The sequence below is a fragment of the Typopeltis vanoorti genome, chromosome 20 (genome assembly GCF_054136105.1).
Source record: "Typopeltis vanoorti isolate ZY-2024b chromosome 20, IOZ_Tvanoo_1.0, whole genome shotgun sequence".
NCBI classification, from domain to species: Eukaryota; Metazoa; Arthropoda; class Arachnida; order Uropygi; family Thelyphonidae; genus Typopeltis; species Typopeltis vanoorti.
The window spans coordinates 7,492,920-7,517,970 of NC_143568.1; the positions used below are offsets into that span (position 1 = coordinate 7,492,920).

The 25,051-nt window shown below is 34.2% G+C and overlaps 1 protein-coding gene across 1 annotated transcript in view; it reads right to left on the reverse strand.

The window, feature by feature from the left end:
• Positions 1-25,051, reverse strand: part of LOC150095215 (tyrosine-protein kinase Fyn-like) — a 269,513-nt gene that overhangs the window by 166,202 nt on the left and 78,260 nt on the right. The window contains exons 5-6 of the mRNA XM_090410832.1: positions 19,637-19,730; positions 16,663-16,761 (exon numbers count right to left, since the gene is read on the reverse strand). Coding sequence (XP_090266958.1) covers positions 16,663-16,761; positions 19,637-19,730 — 193 coding nt within the window. The remainder of the gene's footprint in view (positions 1-16,662; positions 16,762-19,636; positions 19,731-25,051) is intronic.

Genomic DNA, 25,051 nt, shown 5'->3' on the forward strand with positions numbered 1-25,051 from the left:
ATGTAAAATTCTTTTAAATAAACAGGAAACATAAACTGATTTTTTCTAAGGAATGTTAATCTTGTGTCTATTTATCATAAAAACGTTTCTTCTACTCTTACTTATCATAATAACTTTAGATCCAACAAGTTTCTGCTGCTTTGGATAACTTAAACTCCAATTTTTATTTTATTTTATTTATTTTGAATAAGCATAATCCAAAAACTAGATTTTCTCTTCCACTTGACCTGTGTATAACTATTAACCTAAACAAATTATAAATCTTTTCACTCCCTTGTTCCAAAATCCTCTCAAAAATTCCTTAACCTAGTATAAAAGAGAACAGTTGGGTTGATTAATAATACATCTCTTACCATTTTGCTCCACTGTCTTTCACAATGTTCAGTTTTTTTTGTACATCCATTCCCTACAGATATTTCTCTGATCACTATTCATCAGAAATGACATTGGCAACGTAGGAAGTTTTTTCACTTGTTATCAAGTAAATTATATTCTTCTTTTAATCATATACCCAAGGGTAAGGAAACAAAGTTTGCAAATGAATTAACTTCACGAATAGGCTGCTTATATACAGATGAGGTTGACTTTACATCAATTGCCTTAGTATCTTATAATGCAAAGCATATTTCCTTTTGGACATGTATATGGCTATGCATTATTGGAAGGGTCACTACCCAATTTCGGCCATTATTGATGTCTCCTCAGTGGGAACTGGATCCAGGAAGATACTTCACAAAAATAAAACAAGAATATAATTTCTTATTTCAAGACATAAGATAAAAGCCTATACCTTGAAAGAAGTTTCAGCATCTAAAGGACTACACAATTGCCTTTAAACACTGCATGCAGTTAAAAATCCGGTTATAATTTTTGACTCCACAAAAGCTTAACTACTAATAGCCTCCTGTTGTCCTGACTGTTTATGCTATCCTTACTGATAGCATAAACAGTCAATTAATACATATTTTGTATGTTATATGTATTATATATACTGTATTCTTACAATAAAATAAGCTAGAAGAGAAAATGTTATTAAGAAAATCATAAGGAAGAGAAAATACATTTAACAGTACTGTACTGTATTTATCGATACCATAAGCTTACGTTGTCTGTCTGTACCTATATCGATATCGTCTTATATGATACAAAACACTGTACATGGTATGTGCATTACTAACACTAGACATAAAAAATGAAAAATAATGTGAAAAAGAAATTCACATTTATTTACAGGTTTAACAATTTATGCATTGATAATGAAGTAGCAGCAATATGATTGCTTTATGGTAGCCTAGCATATAGACTAATGAATGAATTGCTATAAAATTTTTATTTTCTGCTAATTAATATTATAATATTAATTATAATATTTATAATTAATTCCCTCACAATATTATAATAAGGGTAAGCATTTGTGGACACCCTGTACTTCTCATACAGTTCATAAACAAAACTAGAAACATCACACTCTCAATGACGAAGATTTATCAGTCAGCTTAGATAACTGCCCATTTCACTAATTTCCTAATCAATGATACTATTCTTCTCCTACAGAACATATTTTCGCCCAAATACTCTGTTCTCTTCTTACAAAAAAGAAGGTATGGCCATGGGCTCACCAATTTCCCCCCAATAACTCACTTTTACATGGAAGACTTCGAGCAACGAGCTCTAGATTCTGCCAGCCTAAAGCCCAAAGTCTGGCTCATTTATGTTGATGATATTTTCGCCATTTGGCCCTATGGATGCAAAACATTAAAATACATTCCTAAGCCACCTGAACAAACAACACAAACATATACTATTCACCATCGAAATGGAAAACATCAACTTTCTTCCTTTTTCTAGACACTTGTCACACATCTTTCCTCAGGCTGCCTCTCCTTCACAGTCTACTACAAACCCACACACACAAAAATTCATACCACCATGCAACACAAAGAATAGGGGGTCATCAGCACCCTCAAACACAGAGCTCTAACAATTTGCTCCAATGAACAGGCTCTGAACCAAGCATTTAAAATTATTAGCCAAACCTTTGTAAAAAAAAATGGCTACAACAGCTCACAAAATCCTCCAAAAAAAAAAAAAAAAATGCTACCAAAATCAAAAAAGATTACAAGAATGCCATAGCCATACCATACATTAGGGATATTTTGGAAAAAAAAAAATAGAACACTACTTAAATACAATATTAAGACAACTTTCAAACCCCTTGCAAAATTAAAAAATTTACTAAGCTCGTCCAAAGATTCTCTTCCATACCGTGCCCACCCAGTGGTTTACAAAATTCAATGTACCTGTAACATAGGAGAAACAAGATGCACCATCTCAATTAGAAAAGATGAACACAAATGCCACATTAAAGATCTCCACTATGGTAAAACAGGCCTGTCAGACCATGCACTCCAAACATGTTACAGAATCGACTGGAAAGACATCAAGTCCCTACACCGGAACAAATCTTGTTCAGATTTGAATGATGTTTCAGTATCATCCAAATCTGAACAAGAATGATGGATTAATTTTTTCAAGAATTTGGAGGACCCATCTTCAACCAGTATAGCATCCACAACAACTGCAAACAGAAGGAAATCTTAATACGAGAGGATTTTAGAAATTGTTTAATGCAGTTCTAATTTTTATTTATTTTATTATAATTTTTTTCCCACCAGAGGTCAGGCTAGGGTAAATGATAACAAACATTTAGATTCATCTTACTTTTGTGTAGTGTATTGTCATGTAGCTTGTATCCTGTATAGATGTATGTTTACCTGATGATGATGATGACCTCAATACACAGGTCAAAATGCCAAATGTTACTTTCTTAATGTTAAGTTAAAGTAATTATTCTACCACATGTTGTGTCTTTATAAATTCTTCACCTTCTCTGCTTAGTTGTACATAATAAATATTAAAAGTTTATTATATAAAAGCAATTATATAATAAACCTGTGCAATTTTTTTGGTCCAGCTGATACCAATAAGTTAAAAAGGAATTTCTTCAACTATCAAAGAAGCATGGAAGAGCTTTGCACTTCCAGTGTTAAAATTCTACAGCTTCAAAAATCCATAAAATGTTGCAGACCAATCACACATATGCACACCTTCTCTAGTATCACCTGGGTTTTAATCTTCAGGTGGTACCGGAGATTAAAACATTTCACCATGAACTTCCACAGTTGGATACTGACAATAACAATTTGTTTCTTAACTTTTGAAGGTCTAAGATATCCTAACAGGAGGTATCTTGCTTGGAGAAATGTATGTGGTTACCTTCCAAGGAAATGCCATCAAATTGAGGTACTTTAACACTGGAAATCCAATCTGTGACATCTGTCCTCTTACCTGAATATTTGGAATGGATTTTATAGTGTTGGGTATTCCTTTATTTATAACAGAGCAAGTTCTTTTTTTTTTTTTTTTTTTTTTTTTTGCAGTACTTTCTCCACCTGTCTACAATGGGAAGAGAAGTTTTACAATTAATGAATTAAAATACCATTTATGGAAAGTTAGGAAAAAACATGGATTTGAAAACCAGCAATGTGAAATGCAAATGCTTTACAATTTTGTATTATAGAAATTTTATTGTCCAGTGAAATGATTTTTGTATTTAGAAAGACAAATTCTAGGAGATACCAAATTTTTGGCAAGGTGGTGCAGACCATTCACTTTATGCAATATTCAAAAGGGGAGATAAAAATTCTGTCAATTTTTACTATGAGAGGCTTTTTAAATGGTTCCAACCTATTAGTTCACTATGGTCTTATGGTCAATTGCAGGGATGACCGGAAAGTAATTCCAGAAAGAGAGGGCCAACTCAAGATACTTAACTTAGATAAGGCTAACCACCTACCTGGGTATCAGTCATCTTTGCACTTTAATTTCATTGGTCTTTTGGTTGTTCAGCTGCATGAGATTGGTGAAAAAAAAAAAAAAAAAACTATAGACGTTGGCTACATGACAATATAAAAGAGGCGAGACTTTTTTTTTTCTCTCTCATACTAGCCATTTGTCTTTTCATTCTCCTAATACTATCAGGCTCTCTTGCATCTGTGTACTAACTATTCTAGGCCCATGATGAGCATCCCTTTACCTTTTCACTTCAATAAAGGTCAAAACCAGTCTAAGTAGTGACCCTTCCCATAATGCATAGCAATGCAAGCTTTGTTTATTCACACCTGGATAAAAGATTAAACAAGAATATAATTTCTTGCAAGTTTCATTTAATTTCTAAGTTAGTGATAAATACAGCATCAGTGAAGAGTCAACCAAGAATGAGTACTTCAGGCTTTTTTTTTTTTTTTTGACGACTTGTAACAAAAATACTGCTACTGAGACTAATAATTATGGGGTTTTTTTTCCATGAAAAACACTGGAGTTGTGGTTGGAACAAAAGATCTGGTTGGGCATAGAGAATGTGAGGTGGATTTCAGGAGATTATTGAGAAAAGTGAAAGACAAAGCACAGTAGGAAGAGCAGACAGTGTGTTGCCCAGGTATGACAATGATGAGTTGCAGCAAGAGCAAAGATCTTGAATGGAATAGCAGAAATGTGTAAAGAGAAAGAAGTGCAGTTTGTGAAAATGTGGGATGATTCTGAGGGATGAATGGAACTGTATAAGAGTGATGGACTGCATCTGAATGGCTTTGAAGTAAGTCACCTGGAAAGGCTGCTGCTGAAGGAAGGAAGTGTAATCAATGAGAACAGGAATGCAATGAAATGGGTCAAAAAGTTGGATAGAGAGGAAAAAAAAATGAATGCAGAATACAAGCAACTGAAATGAAATTTCTTAGAGTAGTTAAAGTATGTACAAGAATGGAGAGAATATGAAATTATGAAATCAGGAAGGAATTACAGGCAATAAATGATAAAATCAAAGAACACCAAACAAATTGGAGAGAACACATATAAAAAATGGAGGAAAGAAGGCCACCAAAAGAAGTAAATAAACCAAAGAGGAAAAAGAGACATGAGAAGACCTAGAAAAAAAAATGAAATTATAGTCTTTAGCATGCAAAAAGAGGCATTAGACTATATCTTGAAAGAAGAAGAACAGGAATGCAAGATGAACAAGGAAAAGTATGTGCAACTCGGTCTAGTGAGCAAAGAAAGGCGATCATGGTAATACTGATTGAGATGAAGAGAGAGAGAGTATCAGGGAATATGGAGGGTGAATTTCTCGAGTTCTTAAGGGATAACAATCTTAAGCAATACGTAACAAAGAGTGCATGATGGCTGAGTCATAAATCTGGTTATATCATTAGAGGATGTGATTGTGAATGGAGTGTCTAATCTTCCCCTGGTTGGAGAGAGAGTGACTATGAAGTGATCACATGGGTTGAAACCAGTCACGTGAGGAGGCACTGTGGAGGTACCACAAGAAGAATGTTGGTAATGATCTGTTGCATGAAGAGTACAAAGGACAGGCCACTTGACTGGTAAAGAAAACAAAAGTGCAGTATGAGAAGAAATTAGCCAATTTAGCTAAATTCTAGTGAGTTCTTTAGATATGTGGTAAGCAAGGGGAAAAAAATGACTATTGGAGAATGATGCTAGTTGATGACACTTTGCAGATTGGTAACCGATGCAGCAGATATAGCTGAAGTATTTCAATGAGCAGTTTATTGGTGTATTTCAACCTCATGAAGGCAACATTATAAAAAGCTGGAGTGTAGAGGGTATGGTGGAGGAAGGACTGATGGTGAATGAGCAGGAGGTATACAAGAAATTAAGTAAACCTGATGTTAATGAGGTTTACTTAATTTCTTGTATACCTCCTGCTCCTGAGGCAGTGGGCTTGACAATATATTGCTGCATGTCTTGAAAGAATGCTCTAGGGCAGCATTTCCCAAACTTTTAGCTCCTATGTATTCATTTTAAAATTTTAGTAACACCGGCATGTTACTAAAATTTTACCCTTGCCCCTCTTAGGCAAAGGCAATTTGAGAGAAGTTATAATATTTCATTGAAAGCTGAATAATTATAAAGGTATTTATTTTTTTAACATCTTTGTTATAATAAATTACAAATATTTATTATATTTGTAATTTATTTTTAATTTTTAGCATTTTTTAATTATTAATTACATCCTTAGTTATATGAATCCAACATACACACAGTAGAAACAAAAATAATGAAATTTAAATTTTCAAAATAAAAAAAGTTCAAGATGAATGAAATTTATTGAAGGATTCTGATCTTGTGGCTTGAACTATTTGAATTTAAGCTTTTAATACAAACACTACAAAAACCATGTGGATCGAATAAAATTGTGCCATTAACCAGATATGGTGCCCTAACAGCGGTTAGTCCATACTTGCCAAGTGACACATTTTGACTAAAATATTCTTTAGATTTTTTAATTATTAAAAAAATTAATTATACAACAAGCCTGCACTTCTCTTCACAATATGGTGACAAATATATAAGAGTAAAAAAAAAAACTAAATTTTAAAAACAGTGCCTCTAAGATCTTTCGCATAACTCTATAGGTTCAATCCAAACTTTGGGAAACATTGGTCTATGAAATTGGCACACATGTCTAACATGAGTCTTGCAATTCTTGCAATCTTCAGTCTTATCTCACCCTTTGTGAGATAAGACTGAAGAAATTAGCCAATTTAGACTGGATGAGATAAGACTGAAGCTACAAATTATAGGCCAATCTGTGTATCTGAAGTTATTAAGCTGTTAGAGAAATTGGTGAGGACTAGAATTCAGAAATGATGTTGGTTGATATTCTTTATAATGGTCAGCATACATCTGTTAAGGGGAGGCCATGTTTTTCAGCAATCTACTTATGTATTATGACCAGGTGACAAATTCACTGGATATAAGACTTGCACATACAGTGATATACTTAGATTTCTCAAAGGTCTTTGATAGACTGCCACATAACAAGCTGGTAACTAAATTGAAACCGATGGGATTAGATAACAGATTAGCGAGTTGGATAGCTGGCTGGCTGTGAGATAGGCATTGGCAGGTTGTATATGGAAAAATGGTATCCTAAAAGAGGAAGGTCACTAGTGGAGCCTCACGGGAATCTGTTTTGGGACCATTATTTGTTTAACTTGTACATTAATGACAAAGGGACTGGCTTCTTATCTGGAGATGTGTAGCTGTTTGCCAATGATGCATTACTGTGTGCAGATGTCGCCTGGTTTTCAAGAGGATGAGGATGGGAGAGGGTTTACTAAGTCAGAGTGAAGTCTCTGGAATGCTAAGGAGAAGTTGAGGGATTGCAAGTTGCAGAGCCTTATGAATAGAAGGAGAGGAGATATGATTGAGACATGAAGTTGATGAAGGGTTGTTACCAGGAGGGTATAGGCAGAGGGGTGAGAAGCAGGTTCTTTGCATGGAGAGTTGGTGAGAAACTTATTGCAGGAGGTTCAGAGTGAACCTCCTGCAATAAGGACTGCAATAAGTCCTTTGACTCAGTGGAGATCATATGTTAATAATAATAATAATAATGCATAGCTTTTACTAGTATTGGTACCATAGAGAAAGACATACAGCTACCTCTTGCAAAGAACAGTGTTAATTTTAAACTTTGTTTAGTCAGTAAACATAAGGATTCGGTTAATTCCCGTGGTAACAGCTCTGTGTAAGGTTGCTCACACTTCAAAGTTAAAAGCATAATAACATACTGTAGTTTGCTTTCTATAGGAAATGCAAAGATCTCTTTCCTTCACACTTACAAAAAACAGTAGTTTGTTTTGGTCTGTCATGCTAACTGCCTGCAAGTATTTATTTTGTACTATAATTTTAAATCCGTGTTTTATTCTACCTTTTGCACTGTCTTATTTTATGTTATATTATTTTTATTATTATGTGACACCTCCAGGGAATCCAAAGACTCATCGAGGGAGAGTGTGCCAACAGCATCGAATGATTGCTCCCCTTCCAACTACTAACCGCGGTCAAACTTTCTGTGTGTGTGTGTGTGTGTGTGTGTGTGTGTGTGTGTATATATATATATATCGTACTATACTTCTTAAGTTTACAGTTTTAAGAGAACAGTAACAAGTTATGCAGATGTCCATCATTAGGTCGATCCAATTAGTTAGGTAACTTGTTCACACCAGCTGTGTCAACAATAACTTTTTTCCCCTCTATCACTTCTCTGATTAATGCAGGCTAGATGTTGGTTCATCGTTCATATCCCTTCCATCTTTGTAATTCAAAGTGCCGCTATAAAGTTGACTGACTAGCAGTTTTCTGGTTATTTTTGATTTTTTTATAGTCCATACCATAAAATTTAGTAAATTTTTGCGATGGACTATGTCTGGATTTTCATTTTCATGGACTATTCTGGATTTTCATTTTTATAATTTCATACGCTTATAGCTCTCTTCTTAATTATGTCTCCATTATTGTTAGAATATGCACTTTTTCATACTGTCATTTTGTGAGTATTATGTATGATTTCTACCAATTATTTGTGTTCCACCATCATAGATTTTTTTGCAATTTCCTCCTCTTTTCCCTACCATTTCCAATGTTTGCTTGATCTCTCAGCTACATTCTTCCCATATTTCTTAAGTAAAAAATCATGATATCTTGATATAATAGACTGGAAATTTATTAGCGTTTTTTAGCTATTTTTTTAAAGATGCAGTAGGAGAAGTTAAGAATTTTACATACTTGGGAGCAAATGTAGATACTGAAGGTGCAACTGACAGGAAAACAATGCAAAAGCTAATGCTGCTTTCAGAAAATTAAACAATATATGGAAATCTTAAAATACCATCATATAAAACCAAATAGCAATATTAAGGCTGTATTATATGGATCAGAGACATGGAAGCTAACCAAAAAATAGGAAGTTATCTTAAATAGTTTTCGAACCAAGTACCTGTGTAAAATATTAAAAATATTTTGGCCCCAACATATAACAAATGATGACTTATGTAAGCTGACTGTGCAAAAAAGCTCCACCGATGAAATAAAAAAAAACAGAGATGGAAATAGATTGAACAGATACTGAGAATGGACAGCAGAAAGATTCCTAAAATGGCTTTGACATAGATCCCAGGAGGAAAACAGAAAAGCCAAACCGTTGGCTCAAGACAGAGATATCTGAGAAATGGATCTTAGCCTTTTGTGCCATAAAGAGGATAAGTAAGTGTACTGTAAAATCATTATCAAAATTCTATATATTATGGAAAAAATTTACTTTGAGTGTCCTTTCCCACCTAATTTTTCCTCCCTATTTTATTCTCTTTTTGCTATACCAAACATTTAGATATTTTCATCAATGTCAATATGAATTTAATTTACACTTATGCTAAGTACAAAAGTCTAAAGGTGTCCTCAGGATGAATGCTAATTTTTTTGTTTTTTTAAGAAATAATACAATACAATACAGACAGACCCCAACTTATGTCAGAGCTATGTTCTATAAACATTTACATAACACAATTTATATAAGTCAGATTTAACTTCCATTTGTTAATCACACCCTACTGTTTAAAGTATGTGTTACAGGAGTGCATTAACACATTTTAAAGGTTATTTCTAAGTTTTATTCATATGATACATATTTAAATCTAATTTCTGTGTGTGCAATTATTAATGCAAAGTAATATAATATAATATAGTATAAAGGTATGAGAAAATAAAAATAAAAAAAAGTTCAGCTTTGCATCCAGTCTTCCATCTCAAATTATCAAGAGATGATGGAACAGTGGCTTCCTTCTTCTTTTAATAAATCTTTCAATAACTTGCAAAAGCATCATATCTTTCTCTTTGGACTTTTAATGGTGCAAGACTAAGATGTATGGTCATCCATCCACCTTCATGTTTCCTTATAATTTTCATCTCCAGATCAATTCTGGTGAAATTTAAGCATGGGTTTACTGGTTTCTTTTTCTAGGCAAGACTATGATATATGCCCTACCACAGTGCACACCAACACTAAAAATGATTGAAGGAAATGACAAATACACAATACATCCAATGTTCAACTGTAAACAAAGTGAGACCGAGGAAGCAACAACAACCATGTGGGCTCTTTGCCTTGCAGAAGACAGCGTTAAGGAGGTGTGTGTGTATAATGTAGGGATGTTACATAATATTTTTTTTATTAACTTGAAATTTCATCTATAACTTTTTCAGAATAATTTGCATAAGCAAGTCAAGATTTACCTAAGCAGAATGTATATAAGTCGGGATTTGCTTGTGTATGAAATTATAGTGATAGAAGAATCTAGTTTAGCCCTTACCTATTTAACGTTTTAAATCCTTCATAATTACCAACTATCCTCATAAGCAAGGCTTGAGAGAATATGCAAAATGCTACTTTCCAAGCAAAAAAATTTACTGCCCAAGATCCTTTTTTTAATGATATATTCCAAGAAGTCAAGGAGTTCCACAATCCAGTTTGCAGCTACTTGCCAGCTAGGAAAATCTAGTTAGGTGAGTAGAATAGGTGAGGATATTTGTTGAGCCCTGCTCATAAGCATTTTTCAGTAAAGATAAAGCATCAGAAAGAGAGATATTGGTAAATAAAGAGCTGATGTCAAAACTCACCATGATATCATTATATAAAACCAAATTTTGAATTAAATATTTGAACTGCGTAGAATTTTTAATATAACATGCAGTATGACAAGTAAGTGGGTTTAAAGAAAGAGGGGTAGTCAGTAGCATCCACTATGGAATGGAAAGGTTAGGTTTATGAATTTTAGATCCATATATCAGGTGTTTGATGACTTTTTCTACTTGTTGATATGTACTTCTAATAACTCTTGAACATTTTTAATTATTGTTGTCATTGCTTGTTTCATTTAGCAATTTATCAAAGTAACTACTCCAGACATCTAGAATATCTTTATCTTCAGTTTTTCTTGTCACCTTTTTTTTTTTTTTTTTTCAGTTTGCTATCCTCCTGATATTTATCTTCTACACACTTAACAATGTCTTCGAAAGACTTTTGTGTTTGCTACTTTTGCAGACCGCTTTGCTTCCTTACATTTTTCTCTGTATTCTCTCAGAGCACATGATGATTCAATTGCTAGGAACTTTCAAACTTTCAAAACAATTTGTTTTCCAGGAGTGCCTCTTTTAACTTCTTGAGTCCACCAGTACACCCCCAAGATTTGATTATTGTTTATTCTTCATTTCTTTTATGATCAAGTACGATATATTTTGCTGTTTTCCTCATAAATTTCATTTCAGCCGCTATTAATTTTTGCTTATTTCTTAGTTTTATAAGTCCAAATTTCAGTTCCATATGGTAGTGTTAGTAAGGCTTATATGTAGGGACCAGTGCCTTTCCAGTTAATTCTGGAAAGGCACTGGTCCCTACATATAAGCCTTGGTACAAAGACAGATGGGATTAAAAGTTCATAAACTTTTAATCCCATCTGTCTTTGTACAAAGTTAATTTAAGCACAGAATTTATTACACCTGTTATTTTTAGGAAATCAGTAATTTTCATATTTGTCCTTTTCATCTTCATGTGAAATCATGCATCCTAAATATATAAAGAAATTAATTATAATTTTGTTGTCAATCACTATTTTACTTCTAGTTTATTTTTCTCTCTATTTTAATTTGGTTTTATGTTTTTTTTTTCTTTTTTAGTATTATTATTATTGCACGATACCTCTAAGGAGTTCAAGGACTCATCATGAGATGGCACTCTACTCCACTCCACAAAATATCTGACCCACACATGAAATGTTGCAATAGCTGAGCATATGCAGAGACAAGCAGGTTATTGTTCCTCTGTATCGAGCCTTGATAAGACCTCATCTCGACTACTGTGCTCAGATTTGGTCACCTAGGTTTCTTCTTGATGGGGAGGAGGTGGAGAGGATCCAGAGGCGAGTGACCAAGATGATAGCAGGTCTGTGGAATGAACCGTATGAGAACAGGTTGAAGATTTGTGGGTTGCAAAAATTGGTTGATAGGCGGAGGAGGGGAGATATGATTGAGACATTCAAATTACTGAAGGGTTTCTATAAAATTAATTCAGAAGATATTTTTGAGAACAGGGCTGGTTGTGGGAGGACTAGGGGACATCCATGGAAACTGGGCAAAAGTGTGGTTAGTAAAGGTGTTAGAGCTGGGTTCTTTACTTTTAGAGTAGTGAATGAGTGGAATGCGCTCCCTGAGTCTGTGGTGGATGCTGTGACAGTGAATGAGTTTAAGGCGAGGTATGATAGCTACTGTATGAATGTCGAATAGTTGTGATGAAAATGATTTGGGGCCTCCCTCGATGAGTCTAATGACTCCCTGGAGTTGCCCGTAATAATAATAATAATATCAGTGGTGTATGTGTGTGCGCACAAAGGGGTGGGTGGTGAAGAAGAAAGTAGGAATCTGCTGACTTTTTTTTTTTTTTTGTTAGCAACTGAAAGTTGAATTCTTCAGGGAAGGATGAGTGAGGGAGTGTTCCAAAAAACATAATGAAGAACCTAGCCAGAGAACGAAATAGCATCTCTCCCCCACCCGAATTCAAGGTCTTTCTTCTCTTGAAAAAAAAAGTGCTATTTTTTTTTTTTTTCAAGACAAGAAAGACCCCTGTATTCAAACTTAATTTTAACTTTTAAATTTAAGTTTAACAAAACTTAATTTTTAACTGTTATCTGTAACTTAATTTTAGTTACAGGTAACTATGCAACACAGAGACTTGGCCTTCTGATTGGTGGACTTCTGTCCTTGTACCTATTGCTAAAAAGGGAAACAGCAGTAAATGTAACAACTATAGAACAATAAGCCTTATTAGTCATCCAAGCAAAATTCTGTTAAAAATACTATTGTCAAGAATCAAAAAGAAAATAGAAAGCAGACTATCAGATGAACAAGCAGGTTTCTGGAAGTTCAGAAGTACAATTGACCATATTTGTACAATACACATACTAGGCGAAAAATACATAGAACATAACAAAATAATCTGTCACAACTTTTTAGACCTTCAAAAAGCTTTTGACTCAATATGGCACGAGGCATTATGGAAAATTTTAGAACATTATGGTACTGACAACAAAATCATTAGGATTATTAAATCTCTTTATTCCTCATCTGATATGAGAATTGAAATTAAAAATTACAGCAGTGAACCGTTCCGGGCAGAACAAAGGGGGGGGGGGTGCATCTTGTCCCCTCTTCTTTTTAATTATTTTCTGGAATATGTCATAGATGAAGCTCTTTATGAATATGACACTGGAATAGCAGTTGGCGGACTAAGAATAAATAACTTACGTTTTGCTGACGATATCGATCTTCTGGCAGAAAGTGAAGAAGAATTACAAGAGATAACCAGCCATGTTTTTGGAACATTAAAAAAAATATGGATTATACATAAACCTACAAAAAACAAAAACAATGATAACCTCAAAATCAGACATTGAATTCTTAAAGATACAAATTGGCAATAAGCAAATTGAGAATGTAAAGAAGTTCACTTATCTAGGAAGCACGTTGAGTCAAGATGGTCGTTCAAAAACTGACATTAAATACCGAATTGCTAAGGCAACTGTGGCACTTCAGAAGTTAAAACCATTGTGGGGAGATAACAGAATAGCAATCACAACCAGACTAAGACTAATTGACACCTTGGTGAATTCTGTTCTCTTGTATGGTTGTGAGGCCTGGATTTTATTGAAGGAAGATGAGAGGAGACTCCTGTCTTTCGAAATGAAAACTTAAAGAAGATTTTTGAGAATTCCCTATACTGCTCACAAAACCAATGAAAATGTCTGAAAACTGATTGATTCAACAGATGGGAGAAAAAGGGAAAATATTCTGACAGTCGTCAGAAGAAGACAGATGAAATGGTTCGGACATGTGGAGAGGGCTAATGGCATTCCAAAGCAAGCACTAGAAGGAATCGTTCCGGGATCAAGGGTTACGGGCCGACCTCGATTAAAATGGACTGATGACATCAAAACATGGACAAATTCCTCCCTTCCTCAACTGACATCAAGAACAAGAGACCGAGACTACTGGAGGAGGCTACAAAGAGGTAAAATAAACGTTTGAAATCAATACCAAAAGTATATTAGCAATGCAGATATTAAAGAAAGAAAACTTGACATTAACATCACTCAAGATAGCTAATCCATGCAAATGATCAGAATGAAAAAATAGCTTAGCAAAACAGATGTTTGATACTAATATCAGGATGGAAGAAGAAATACTCAGAAGAAGAACAAAGTACATGTGTCCTGTTATACTTTTAATAACATTAAAAGCCAACAAGTAAAATCTGACATTATAGAAGATGTGGCATAAAAAACAAGTCAACTAGTAGCAATAAAAACTTAATTGTGTAGTGCTACCCATTATGTACTTAAATATATATCTACTCTATACTATAAAATGATAAGCTGAAATTGGCAACGGATGTGACATCGGCTTGAAATGGATGTAGGCTGTAACGTTTTTGTCAAGTTATTTGAAACGTTTTGAAACTCAGTGGCTACCCTGAGTGTCGAGTCTTCAAAATTCAAGTCATCGGAATTCAAGGAGAACCGGCATACCAGTCCGGAACATGGGGAATTGGGCACCACAGGCGTCAGGGGGCGCCCACTAGTGTGTGTATATATATATATATATATATATATCAAGAAATAGTGATGATTACACTAACATGGTTAAAGTAATCTTTCTCCTTAATTAACAGAAGAATTAGCAATGTTCTTCTATTTGGTCATGAAGCATCTCTCCATCATATAATTTTGCAGAATAACCATCCTGAAGATTGAACTACATTTTCAAGGAATACATCCCTGTGAAGCAATGGAGTCCTCTTGAATTTATATGAACCCTTTGATTGGCATCTGCTTTAAGTGGTAATTGTAATCACCAAATTTGAGATCATCTTATTTGTTAGAGATGAAAAATGGCTAAAAAAAATTCCAGAAAGCCTGTTTCCTTGAGGAAATTTTTTGGATTATCTAATCATTAACCAATCTTTCATTAATGGGATGGATATTAAAAGAGTGCGTGTGTAGGGGGAAGTAAGTTATCTCATGTTTTCACACATTCATTCCCACCATGACATTACAGTTAGCACCATAAAAACTTCTCTAGGTTTGGGCTGTCACTGCTTTGGAGATTTTGTATTCTAGACAGGCTGTGGATTCTAATGGCATTGTGGGCATGGATGTTTGGGAAAAGTGTTTCAATTGTAGATGATTTTTGTCATCCAGTGTGAAACGATCATCTTACTTTAATGGAGGCTTGAAGTGGCTGTGTGGAAAAAGTACTATGTTTAATCTGAAGATCATGGGGATTTACATAAAATAAAATGCCTATGCCTTGCATTCCAATGAACTTAAAATTTTATTTTATTAATTAAAAATTGTATTTTAATATTCAGGACCTGAGCTGGCTCCCACTCAAATATACAGTCCTCCTTTTTCACATCCTGGATGTGATTCTAACTCAGATCTTTGTCGATCAATGAGTGCAATTGCCAGGACTTGACAAGTTGCGCAAAATCCTACTCGCTATGAAATAAATGTACTCGCCCAAGGAATCGCTTTCCAATTTTTAAAAAATAATTTGTCCCAATAAATCAATAACTGTTCCGTAAAGTGATAGTGGTGATGTACAGTTGTTTGAAATTGTGCAATAACCATTCCAAGAAGTCAATAAATAATAATAGGAAGAACAGTAAACACAACACTGATGTTTTGGACAATATAACTTGTTACATCCATTTTTATTACTAGAATAGTCTTTTATATTACACATGCCATTCTGTTTTCTTAAAGTAAAAGATTTTCCTTAGAAAGTTATATTTTGATTAAATAAAAAGTATACAATTTTGTCCAGTCTGCAGTTACTTGCCATGCAAGTGGACAAGTGTATTTGTCAAGCCCTATCATATAAATGTCTAACTGAAATTAAGGCTTTTAATATAAAATCAATTAAGTAAATTACATAAATAATTTATAACCTGAATCAGTTTTCTATATGAGATGCTTCACAGGAGTGAATGATGGTCTTCAATTTCACGCTTGCTCTTGTTATCATTCATGATTGAAGTCTGATTAATGGAATAATGAATTACTGACCATTTAAAACTATATATTTAGAAATTTATGTACATTTAATCATACAAATACAACATTTATTTTACAAATGATATTCATCTTTTTCAATTTAGCTACTTGAATACAAATTCTACCCTACAGTTCTTTATGAACTGGTCAATAACATCTTCATAAAAAGTTGTAACTTAATTTTCCCAAGCAACACAAACACTTTTAAAGGCTGGCTGAAGTTCACTGGCTAGAGCTACTTTCACTGCATATGGCCTGTGTTTAAGACGACGTGAAGGGAGCAGAAATTGCTATGCACGCGCATGGAATCACCGTGCTGTAGCGAGGACATGGAAGCTCCCACAACCGAGCAAGCCAAGGTAGTTTTGACTAGACGAGTAAGCATTGGCCTTCGATACACAATGCAAAGCTCAATTATTGCGGCGCAAGCTTAAGACGTCTTCTGTCTACGAAAATAAAAGCCTAAATGGAATGCTTATAAATGCATGCATTTATTAACAAATAAATATTACTTCTTTCTCAAGTAATGAGTTTGCGCAGCAAACATGGAGAGAATTTACCCCTGATGATTCATATGGTAGAAGGTATGTAATCTAATATTATAATAATTAGAATATATAAGAATTAATTCACTTACTCTTCACTCTCTACAGTCTTTTCTGGAGCAACATAATTTCGAGGAATGTAACCAGTCTGTTGATTAACCAAGTGTCGTGCATGCCACCAATCAGGATCACTACAAAAAATACCATACTGTTAAATTCTAAGTTAAAATATTGCCTTAAAAGTGACAATTAGATAATTAAAATAAAAAAATAAAAAACTGCTATATTAATTTGGTTTAAATCCCTGCATCTGAACAAAGCTAGAATTTCCTTTTCATAACATGCTGGAGAAGAGAAAAAGAATTAAGATAACTATCATGAATACGTAGAATAGAGCTCCCAGACCTTTCAGAATTTGATCACACCTATAAATGTCTTGCATTTCAATAACAGGATCCTGTATTTTAATATTCAGCGTACGAAAATCAATTTCTCCTGCAAGTTAATATTAAGCATATTGACATAAGATATTTATACTTATTACCGTTCCGTTCCAGGCAAGCTCCCACATTTTTCTTTATTAAGGAAATGTTCTTAAAATTTTGCCATGATAGCTGAACGAATAAATTTCAATTTTAAATGTCAGCATAAAGAAATGATGTCTGATGACTGCAACAATGCTGATAAGCCAAGATTTCTGAAATGTTTTTACTCTCTGACAAAATTTGACACATTTTCTGTGAAAAAGTGAAAACATTTCAGAAATCTTGGCTAATTGTTCTAATGCTTTAGAACTAAATTTTTTACATGGCCATCAAATGAAAAAAAGGATGGCTAAGAAATAGGAAAACAACAAACAATGCTGATTATTTATATTCACAGAAAAGTGCTCAATATTTTGATGGATCACAAGAGAAACATTTGATCTCTACTGTCAATAAAGGGAAGGAACTAGTTTATTCATCTTGTGATCCACCAAATGCTGAGCACTTTTCTGTGAATATAAAAAATCAGTATTGAGTAGATGCTTCAGTATCAAGTGGTGGTGGAGGGTCAGCTCTCATGCTACTTCATTTACAGAAACCAACCATACAAACAGATCAATGGAACAACAATGGGAAGCCTCCTGTTACCTGTAAAGCCTTAGAACACCATGAAGACTTCCTATTCTCTTCAGTATAACTGTAACCTTCCTTTTGGGTATGCTACATACATGATGTGTTTGCCATCTGGCCTGAATCAGAAGCATTTCTATTGACTTTTCTAACCAACACTAACAACCTGAACCTGCACTTGACTTCATGATGAAAAAGAAAAGGTTGGAAAATCAGACTTACTAGACATCCTCCTTTCCTATATGCCATCTGAAATATTTATAGCATCTGTTCACCATAAACCCACTTTCACATGTTATTACACACAACAAGATTCAACCCATCATCCATCGCAAAAAATGGACATAATCAAATCTATACTCAATAGAGCACATGTTATCTGCTCCCTAAAATCTTCAAGAATTAGACAACACCATCTTTTAAAGAATCGTGCTACAGAAAGGCTTCACCTCAAGAAAGTTTAAACACAAAGTGGGCACTTACAAACCTATTCCTCAGAACTCTGAATTGGTATGGCAAGTCCTGATTCCTTATATTGTGGGCATCTGAAAGACAACTGCAAAGATTCTGAAAAGTTAGTTTAGTTTCTACATTCTTCCCTCAACAAAATCTTCTCCTGGTTATCCTTCACAAAAGATAAATAGGTTCCCTCTCTCTCAGTGGTGTTTACCAAGTTCAAAGTGATTACCTCTGTTTGTACTTTGGACAAACAAGAATTCAGTCAAAAAATGATTACAAGAACATCAGTCTTATATCAACCACAATAAACCTGAAAATTTTGGTTTGTCACAACATGGTGTGATTCTTAATATTTTACTGTAGTTCAAAGTTAATTTATTTTAGTTTTATTTGCAATTTCTTTTTATTTTGTAACTACCAGTACGGTGGCACTACAGCATGTGGCTCAGATCTGTAAAAATGAATAATATTCCTTTTATCTAGCTTCACTTTGTGACTGTACCTATTAGTTTCAGGCCAAAATATTTACAATAAAAATTTTTTATTATTTATTTTGTGAATATCTGTTCCTAATAATCATTATTATGTGTGATTTATATTCACAGAAAAGTGCATATTTTACACCCCAAAACTAATGAAATGGTCCCAATAAACATGGATCTGAAAACCTCACATTTCTGAGATAAACCCTTTGTAGATTTATCTCAGATAAATGTACACAACATACAAACCAGACAGATGCAAGACATTCCTGGAGTTGCATTCAGCCTCCTGTAAAAGTGACATTAATCACTTTTATTTCAGTGTTTCTATATCATTTGCTGATGTTTCGCAATAGACAAGTTAACATTAAATGAACTGGTTGAAGTAAACATTCATATGGACATGTCAATGGGAATGCACACGAAGCATACTGACTTTATCAAGAGTCTTTCTCTGGTCATCACAGAGAAAGACTCTTGATTTCAAAATTTCAGTCTATTGATTGCTCACTTGTCATCGTCAACAGTACCCAGTTTTCAGAGGAATAAGTTAACACTGGTCTTACAAGCACTTTGTACATCATTATCTTTGTTTTTCTTGAGATCAGATGTGACTTGAGGTGTTTCTGAAAAGCATCTATTTGCAGAAAGAATATGCCTCTGAATCTCAGTACTGATATCATTTTTACAATTAACTTCTGATCCCAAGTATATAAAACTATACAATTTCAATGGAATGAGTTGTTGCTTGATTGATGTAAGTGCATTATTGGTGAATACATTCAAGCATTGTGTGTAGTCTAGACCTCCCACAATGAGTCTTCAGACTCCATAGAGAAGATTCCCATACAAAAATGATAACCAAAGAAATGGACAATGTCTCTAATAAAAATGGCCGCTCAGTACATATGTATATTCTTTAGATAACAATGTACCATTATAATTAAATATCTTTAAAAAAAAAATTGTGCAGATTAATCTGCTAAGGTATAATGTACCAAGATTATTACCTGTCATCAAGAACCACAAGTCTGTCTCCTTTCCTAAAACTTAAGTTTCCTTTATCCCGTGCATTATATAAATACAAAGCAACTACAACTTTTCCTGTAATAAAAAATAATAATAATAAATAACCATTAAAAATCAATAAATTAAAATCCACAATATTTAAAATCACATTTTAAATATTTACATGTTTAAACATCAGTATCACTAATTCAGATAAGTAAAAAAAATTAAAAAATTAAAAAAAAAATAAGACAACATGAATAAAGGCACTTTTTTTTTTTTTATTTAAAAAATAGTGTAGCTCGGTAGAAGTGGCATTTGCACTCTACGGCGCTTGACCGCACGAAGAAAGGATTTGGTGGTTCAAATCTAGTCGCTGACTAGAGGAAATTTTTCTAAGCCTTTTTTCGACCAGTTCCCGAGTAAGTCGATCTCTGGCATGGGCAAGCGGGTTTTTTCTCCCGGAAACTCAGGTTTTTCGTCCCGTAAACTCAAGAAAATCAACCATCGAACCCACACTATTTTCAGACATTAAAAATATTGTGTTAGGGTTAGGGACCACGAGATGGCGGCACTAGCTTGCGGCCTTCTTCACTGTGTACCGATGAATCAGTGATAGCCTTGGGCCAGCTATCTTTCTGATTGGCTACCAGTGGAGATTGAACTGCCCACTCAGTCTGCAAAAGTTAGATAGGGTAAACAGCCCCGCCTACTCCCTATACGGGATCAAATAGGCATTAGCTGGTTTTTTTTTTTTTTTGGTTAGTTCTCGGACTTCCTTGAGCATACTTAATGATGAATTTTGTTGTCTAGTATGAAACCACTACCCTGCTTGTTGCAGACCTAAAGTGGAAAAGTTCTATATTCAGTCTCTAGAGCAGAGTTTCTGGGCTCTTGGCTCAACCACAGGCATAAATGTACTAACTATAGATTTACAACCTTGCATATGTGGGATGCACATAAAGAAAACAGTAAAAGAATTTTTTAGGTCATTAGAGAATAGCTGACAAAGGAAAAGCTAGTGTTTGCTGGAGATTCAAATAACAAAGTAAGAAATAAATACCTGACAAACAGAAATATATTTTGAAAAATCTGGAGAAAAGAGCTAATAATAATAGTATGCACCTGTTGGATATCTGTTCAAGACCTGGAATAGGCATTGCTATTGTCATGTTAGCAATGCCTACTCCATGGGATCTCTCTCTCATCAAGTGAGGGCCCATTTAGACACTCATGCTTAAATACCTACCATACTTCTCTTTGAATGCATTCACCAAAGATGCACTCGCAACAGCTAACGGTAGCCCATTCTACACACTCATTACTCACCATGAAAAGAAACTGGACCTCACATTTCTTGGCCACATCCTTAGCCAGTTTCCAGAGATGAATCTGAGTACCTGCACCAGCCATAAACTACAATATTTCACTTACATCTATACTTTAAGTACTCTTTACTAACTTCCATGTTTCTGTCATACTATCTATTTCTGAAATTCTGAAGATCATTACATTCTTTCAATCAGTCCTTATATGCACAATTCCATAGGCCAGTTCAAATGTCTTGTCCTTTAAGAACCCAGGGGACCATAATCTGCATATATGTCTTATCAAAGTTTTCTTCACTACTGAATTAAAACAGATCCCTGCCTTTTTTAAAATACTCCTCCTGGAGATTTCCAAAGAGAATAATCTCTGCTATTCAGTCTATAACTATCCATCCATGTACACAGAAGATGCAAAATTCCACCACTATCTGTCACAGAAAATAAGATTATAAAAATTCCACAAGACATAATGTAACCACTCCCTAACCAATATAGACTGCAGGTTCAAATCCCACTGTGGACATGGAAGTTTATGACTATCTTTAGGTGGGAGATGAATATCACTGCCAGGTGTGAGACCACAAGCCTTCTTACTGAGGGCCTCAAGTGGCTTGAAAAAGTTTGAAAATGTTCCATGCTTGGTCTCTAGAGCAAGGGTTTCTAGACTATGTAAAAATAAATAAATTAATAAAAATAGGAGTAAAAATCCTTAGCTCATTCATGGTACTAATGAGATTTCTATACTATAGGGTTTATAACCTTTCATGGGTGGGAGGGGAGTAACATAAAAAAAAAAAAATCTCCAGCAGTGCAGAAAAAGAGGAAACTAAGCAAAAAACTTGTTTCATTCTTTCACAAAATGAATATAATCAAAAAATGATATTAAACATCTTAAAAAAAAAAGTCAGGACAAACAAGAAATAGAGAAGTATATGTTCCCAATCCAAAATGCTTCCAATTAAAAAGAAATTAGTTGTATACAAGACAGTGTTCAAACCAGTTTTAACTTATGGATCTGAGAGCTGGGTCAGAAGTAAAACACTTGACCAAAGACTAGAAACCGCAGATATGAGAGTCCTGAGAAAGATTAGAGGCGAGAACTGATGGTATCAATGGCAATATCATATTAAAAACGAGGATATTAGTCTTTATTTGAGTTGTAAGTCAGCAGTTAGAATTGAAGGAAGTACAGGAAGATGGTTTAATGTTAAATCTGGTGTGAGACAAGGATGTATATTATCCCCTTGTTATTCATTATCTATATGGATCACATTATGAAGGAAAGTGGTATTAAACATGATATCAAAATTGGAGATGTTAATGTCAGCTCTTTGCTTTATGCAGACGATATTATACTTCTAAATAAATCCGCAACAAGTCTGCAAGATTCTCTGACTAAATTGAATAGCTGTTGTAATAGATATGGTATGAAGGTCAGCAATAAAAAGACAAAGACAATGAAAAGAGGCAGAATCATTGAAAATGTCAACTGTGTTGTGAATGGAGAACCTGTGGAACAAGTAAAACATTTCAGTTACTTAGGCACGATTTTTAGTGAAGATAGTAAATTAAATATGGAAATAGACAACAGAATCAACAAAGCTGGTATGGTGGGAAGTCAATTGAATAAATTCATATGGAATAAAAGAGAAATTAGTCGGAACACTAAATTAGCTGTATACAAGACAGTGTTCAAACCAGTTTTAACTTATGGATCTGAGAGCTGGGTCAGAAGTAAAACACATGACCAAAGACTAGAGACCGCAGATATGAGAGCCCTGAGAAAGATTAGAGGCATGAACAGATGGCATCAATGGCAATATCATATTAAAAACGAGGATATTAGGAAAGAACTTGATATTGCCAACATCCAGGAATGTGTTAACAGAGCTAATCTCAGGTGGTATGGTCACTTAAACAGAATCGGCAAAGAAAGATTAGCAAAACAAGTGTTCTCTGCCAGGTTGGCAGGAAAACGACCCAGAGGAAGACCAAGATGTAGATGGATTGATACGGTGTAAAGTGCCTTAGACGATAGAAATATAAGATCTGATAATGTTGGAGTCTTGTTGTTTTAAGGATACTTGCGACATAAGACTGAATGATATAATCACGTAATCACAAGAAAGATATTTATTTAACCAAATATTTCGGTCTGGAAATAGCAGACCATCGTCGGTGGTATTACAAGAACAGTTTAAAAAATATACAAGCTAGAATACTAACAATAGATCGTTGAAATTAGAACATGCCGCGTGATGTTATATCACTAAGTATGAAACGAAATATTTTGAAGTAGAAACATGATTGAATTTGCTATTAAAAAAAAAAAAAAAAAAAAAAAAAAAAAAAAAAAAAAAAAAAATTAATGAGTAATCTTGATTAGGCTTTCCCAGATTTTTGATATAGATATACAGTCATTACGATTCAGGTTGGGATGATGGAGCAAGGCCTCCGCGCTTTCCTTGAACAAACGTTCGAACCTATAATGGGATCTATGTAAGAGGCGCGTTTTGGACCAAAGGATGCTGTGGTCAGTTTCAATCCCGTGTTGAGCCAAACCAGACTTTTCAGGTTTATTGTGAAGAATGGATGATTGATGTTCTTGGATTCTTTTTTCAAGAGAACGTCCAGTCTGTCCAAAGTAAGAGAGATCACAGTTGCAAGGAATTTGATAAATATCTTTATCAAATTCCTTGATGTTATATTCCTTAAGGAATTTATCAAATTCCTTGCAACTGTGATCTCTCTTACTTTGGACAGACTGGACGTTCTCTTGAAAAAAGAATCCAAGAACATCAATCATCCATTCTTCACAATAAACCTGAAAAGTCTGGTTTGGCTCAACACGGGATTGAAACTGACCACAGCATCCTTTGGTCCAAAACGCGCCTCTTACATAGATCCCGTTATAGGTTCGAACGTTTGTTCAAGGAAAGCGCGGAGGCCTTGCTCCATCATCCCAACCTGAATCGTAATGACTGCATATCTATATCAAAAATCTGGGAAAGCCTAATCAAGATTACTCATTAATTTTTTTTTTTTTTTTTTTTTTTTTTTTTTTTTTTTTTTAATAGCAAATTCAATCATGTTTCTACTTCAAAATATTTCGTTTCATACTTAGTGATATAACATCACGCGGCATGTTCTAATTTCAACGATCTATTGTTAGTATTCTAGCTTGTATATTTTTTAAACTGTTCTTGTAATACCACCGACGATGGTCTGCTATTTCCAGACCGAAATATTTGGTTAAATAAATATCTTTCTTGTGATTACGTGATTATATCATTCAATGTTGGAGTCTTGACAAGTAACAGACTGATTTGGAGGAAAATTGTAGATAGGAAGTTAGTAATGATGTAAATCGGTATGGTAGTGGCCCCTTCCCTTAATGCATAACACTATACATATCCGCAAGGAGTTGTGTTTTACATTATGGGAGACACTGAGATAGGAGTGATGGTAGCTTGGCCACCTTTGCTATGAGTTGCTTGGTGTTGTACTACCTTACCTCAGTCCTAAAGATATTTTCAGGTGCAAACCTTGTTTGCTCACACTTGAATAAAGGATTAAACTAAATTTATTATGATTCTAGCATGTGCAGCACTGATGGTCTATCTTAAATGTTCTACACTACTGTTAGCTTACATGTTGTAAATTCCATTACTGTAATATTAAGTAGTTTTATGTCACTGTCCTGAAGAATAATCCATGTGAAACCAGTGGAGATCTTAATAATAAATCATGATTTATTCATTGAACAGTCTCTATGTGGTAATATCATGGACAGTTATGTAACATATTCTCTACCCACACAAGTCTCAGAAGCACTATAATAATCAGTTTGTTTATTATAGCTTTATTAAAGAAATTTCTGAACCAAGATAAGAGTAGCAAAACATAATTGCGATCATGCTTTTATTTCCTTTCTTAGGAATATGGTAGCAATATGCTGCATGATAAATACTAGTGATATAGGAATGTAAAAAGGGAGAGAGAAGAGGCAACTCTGGAGCATTAGTTTTTAGATTCAAGAGTTTTTCATATTTTTCTCAAGAGACTTTACCATTCTAGACATACCTCAAT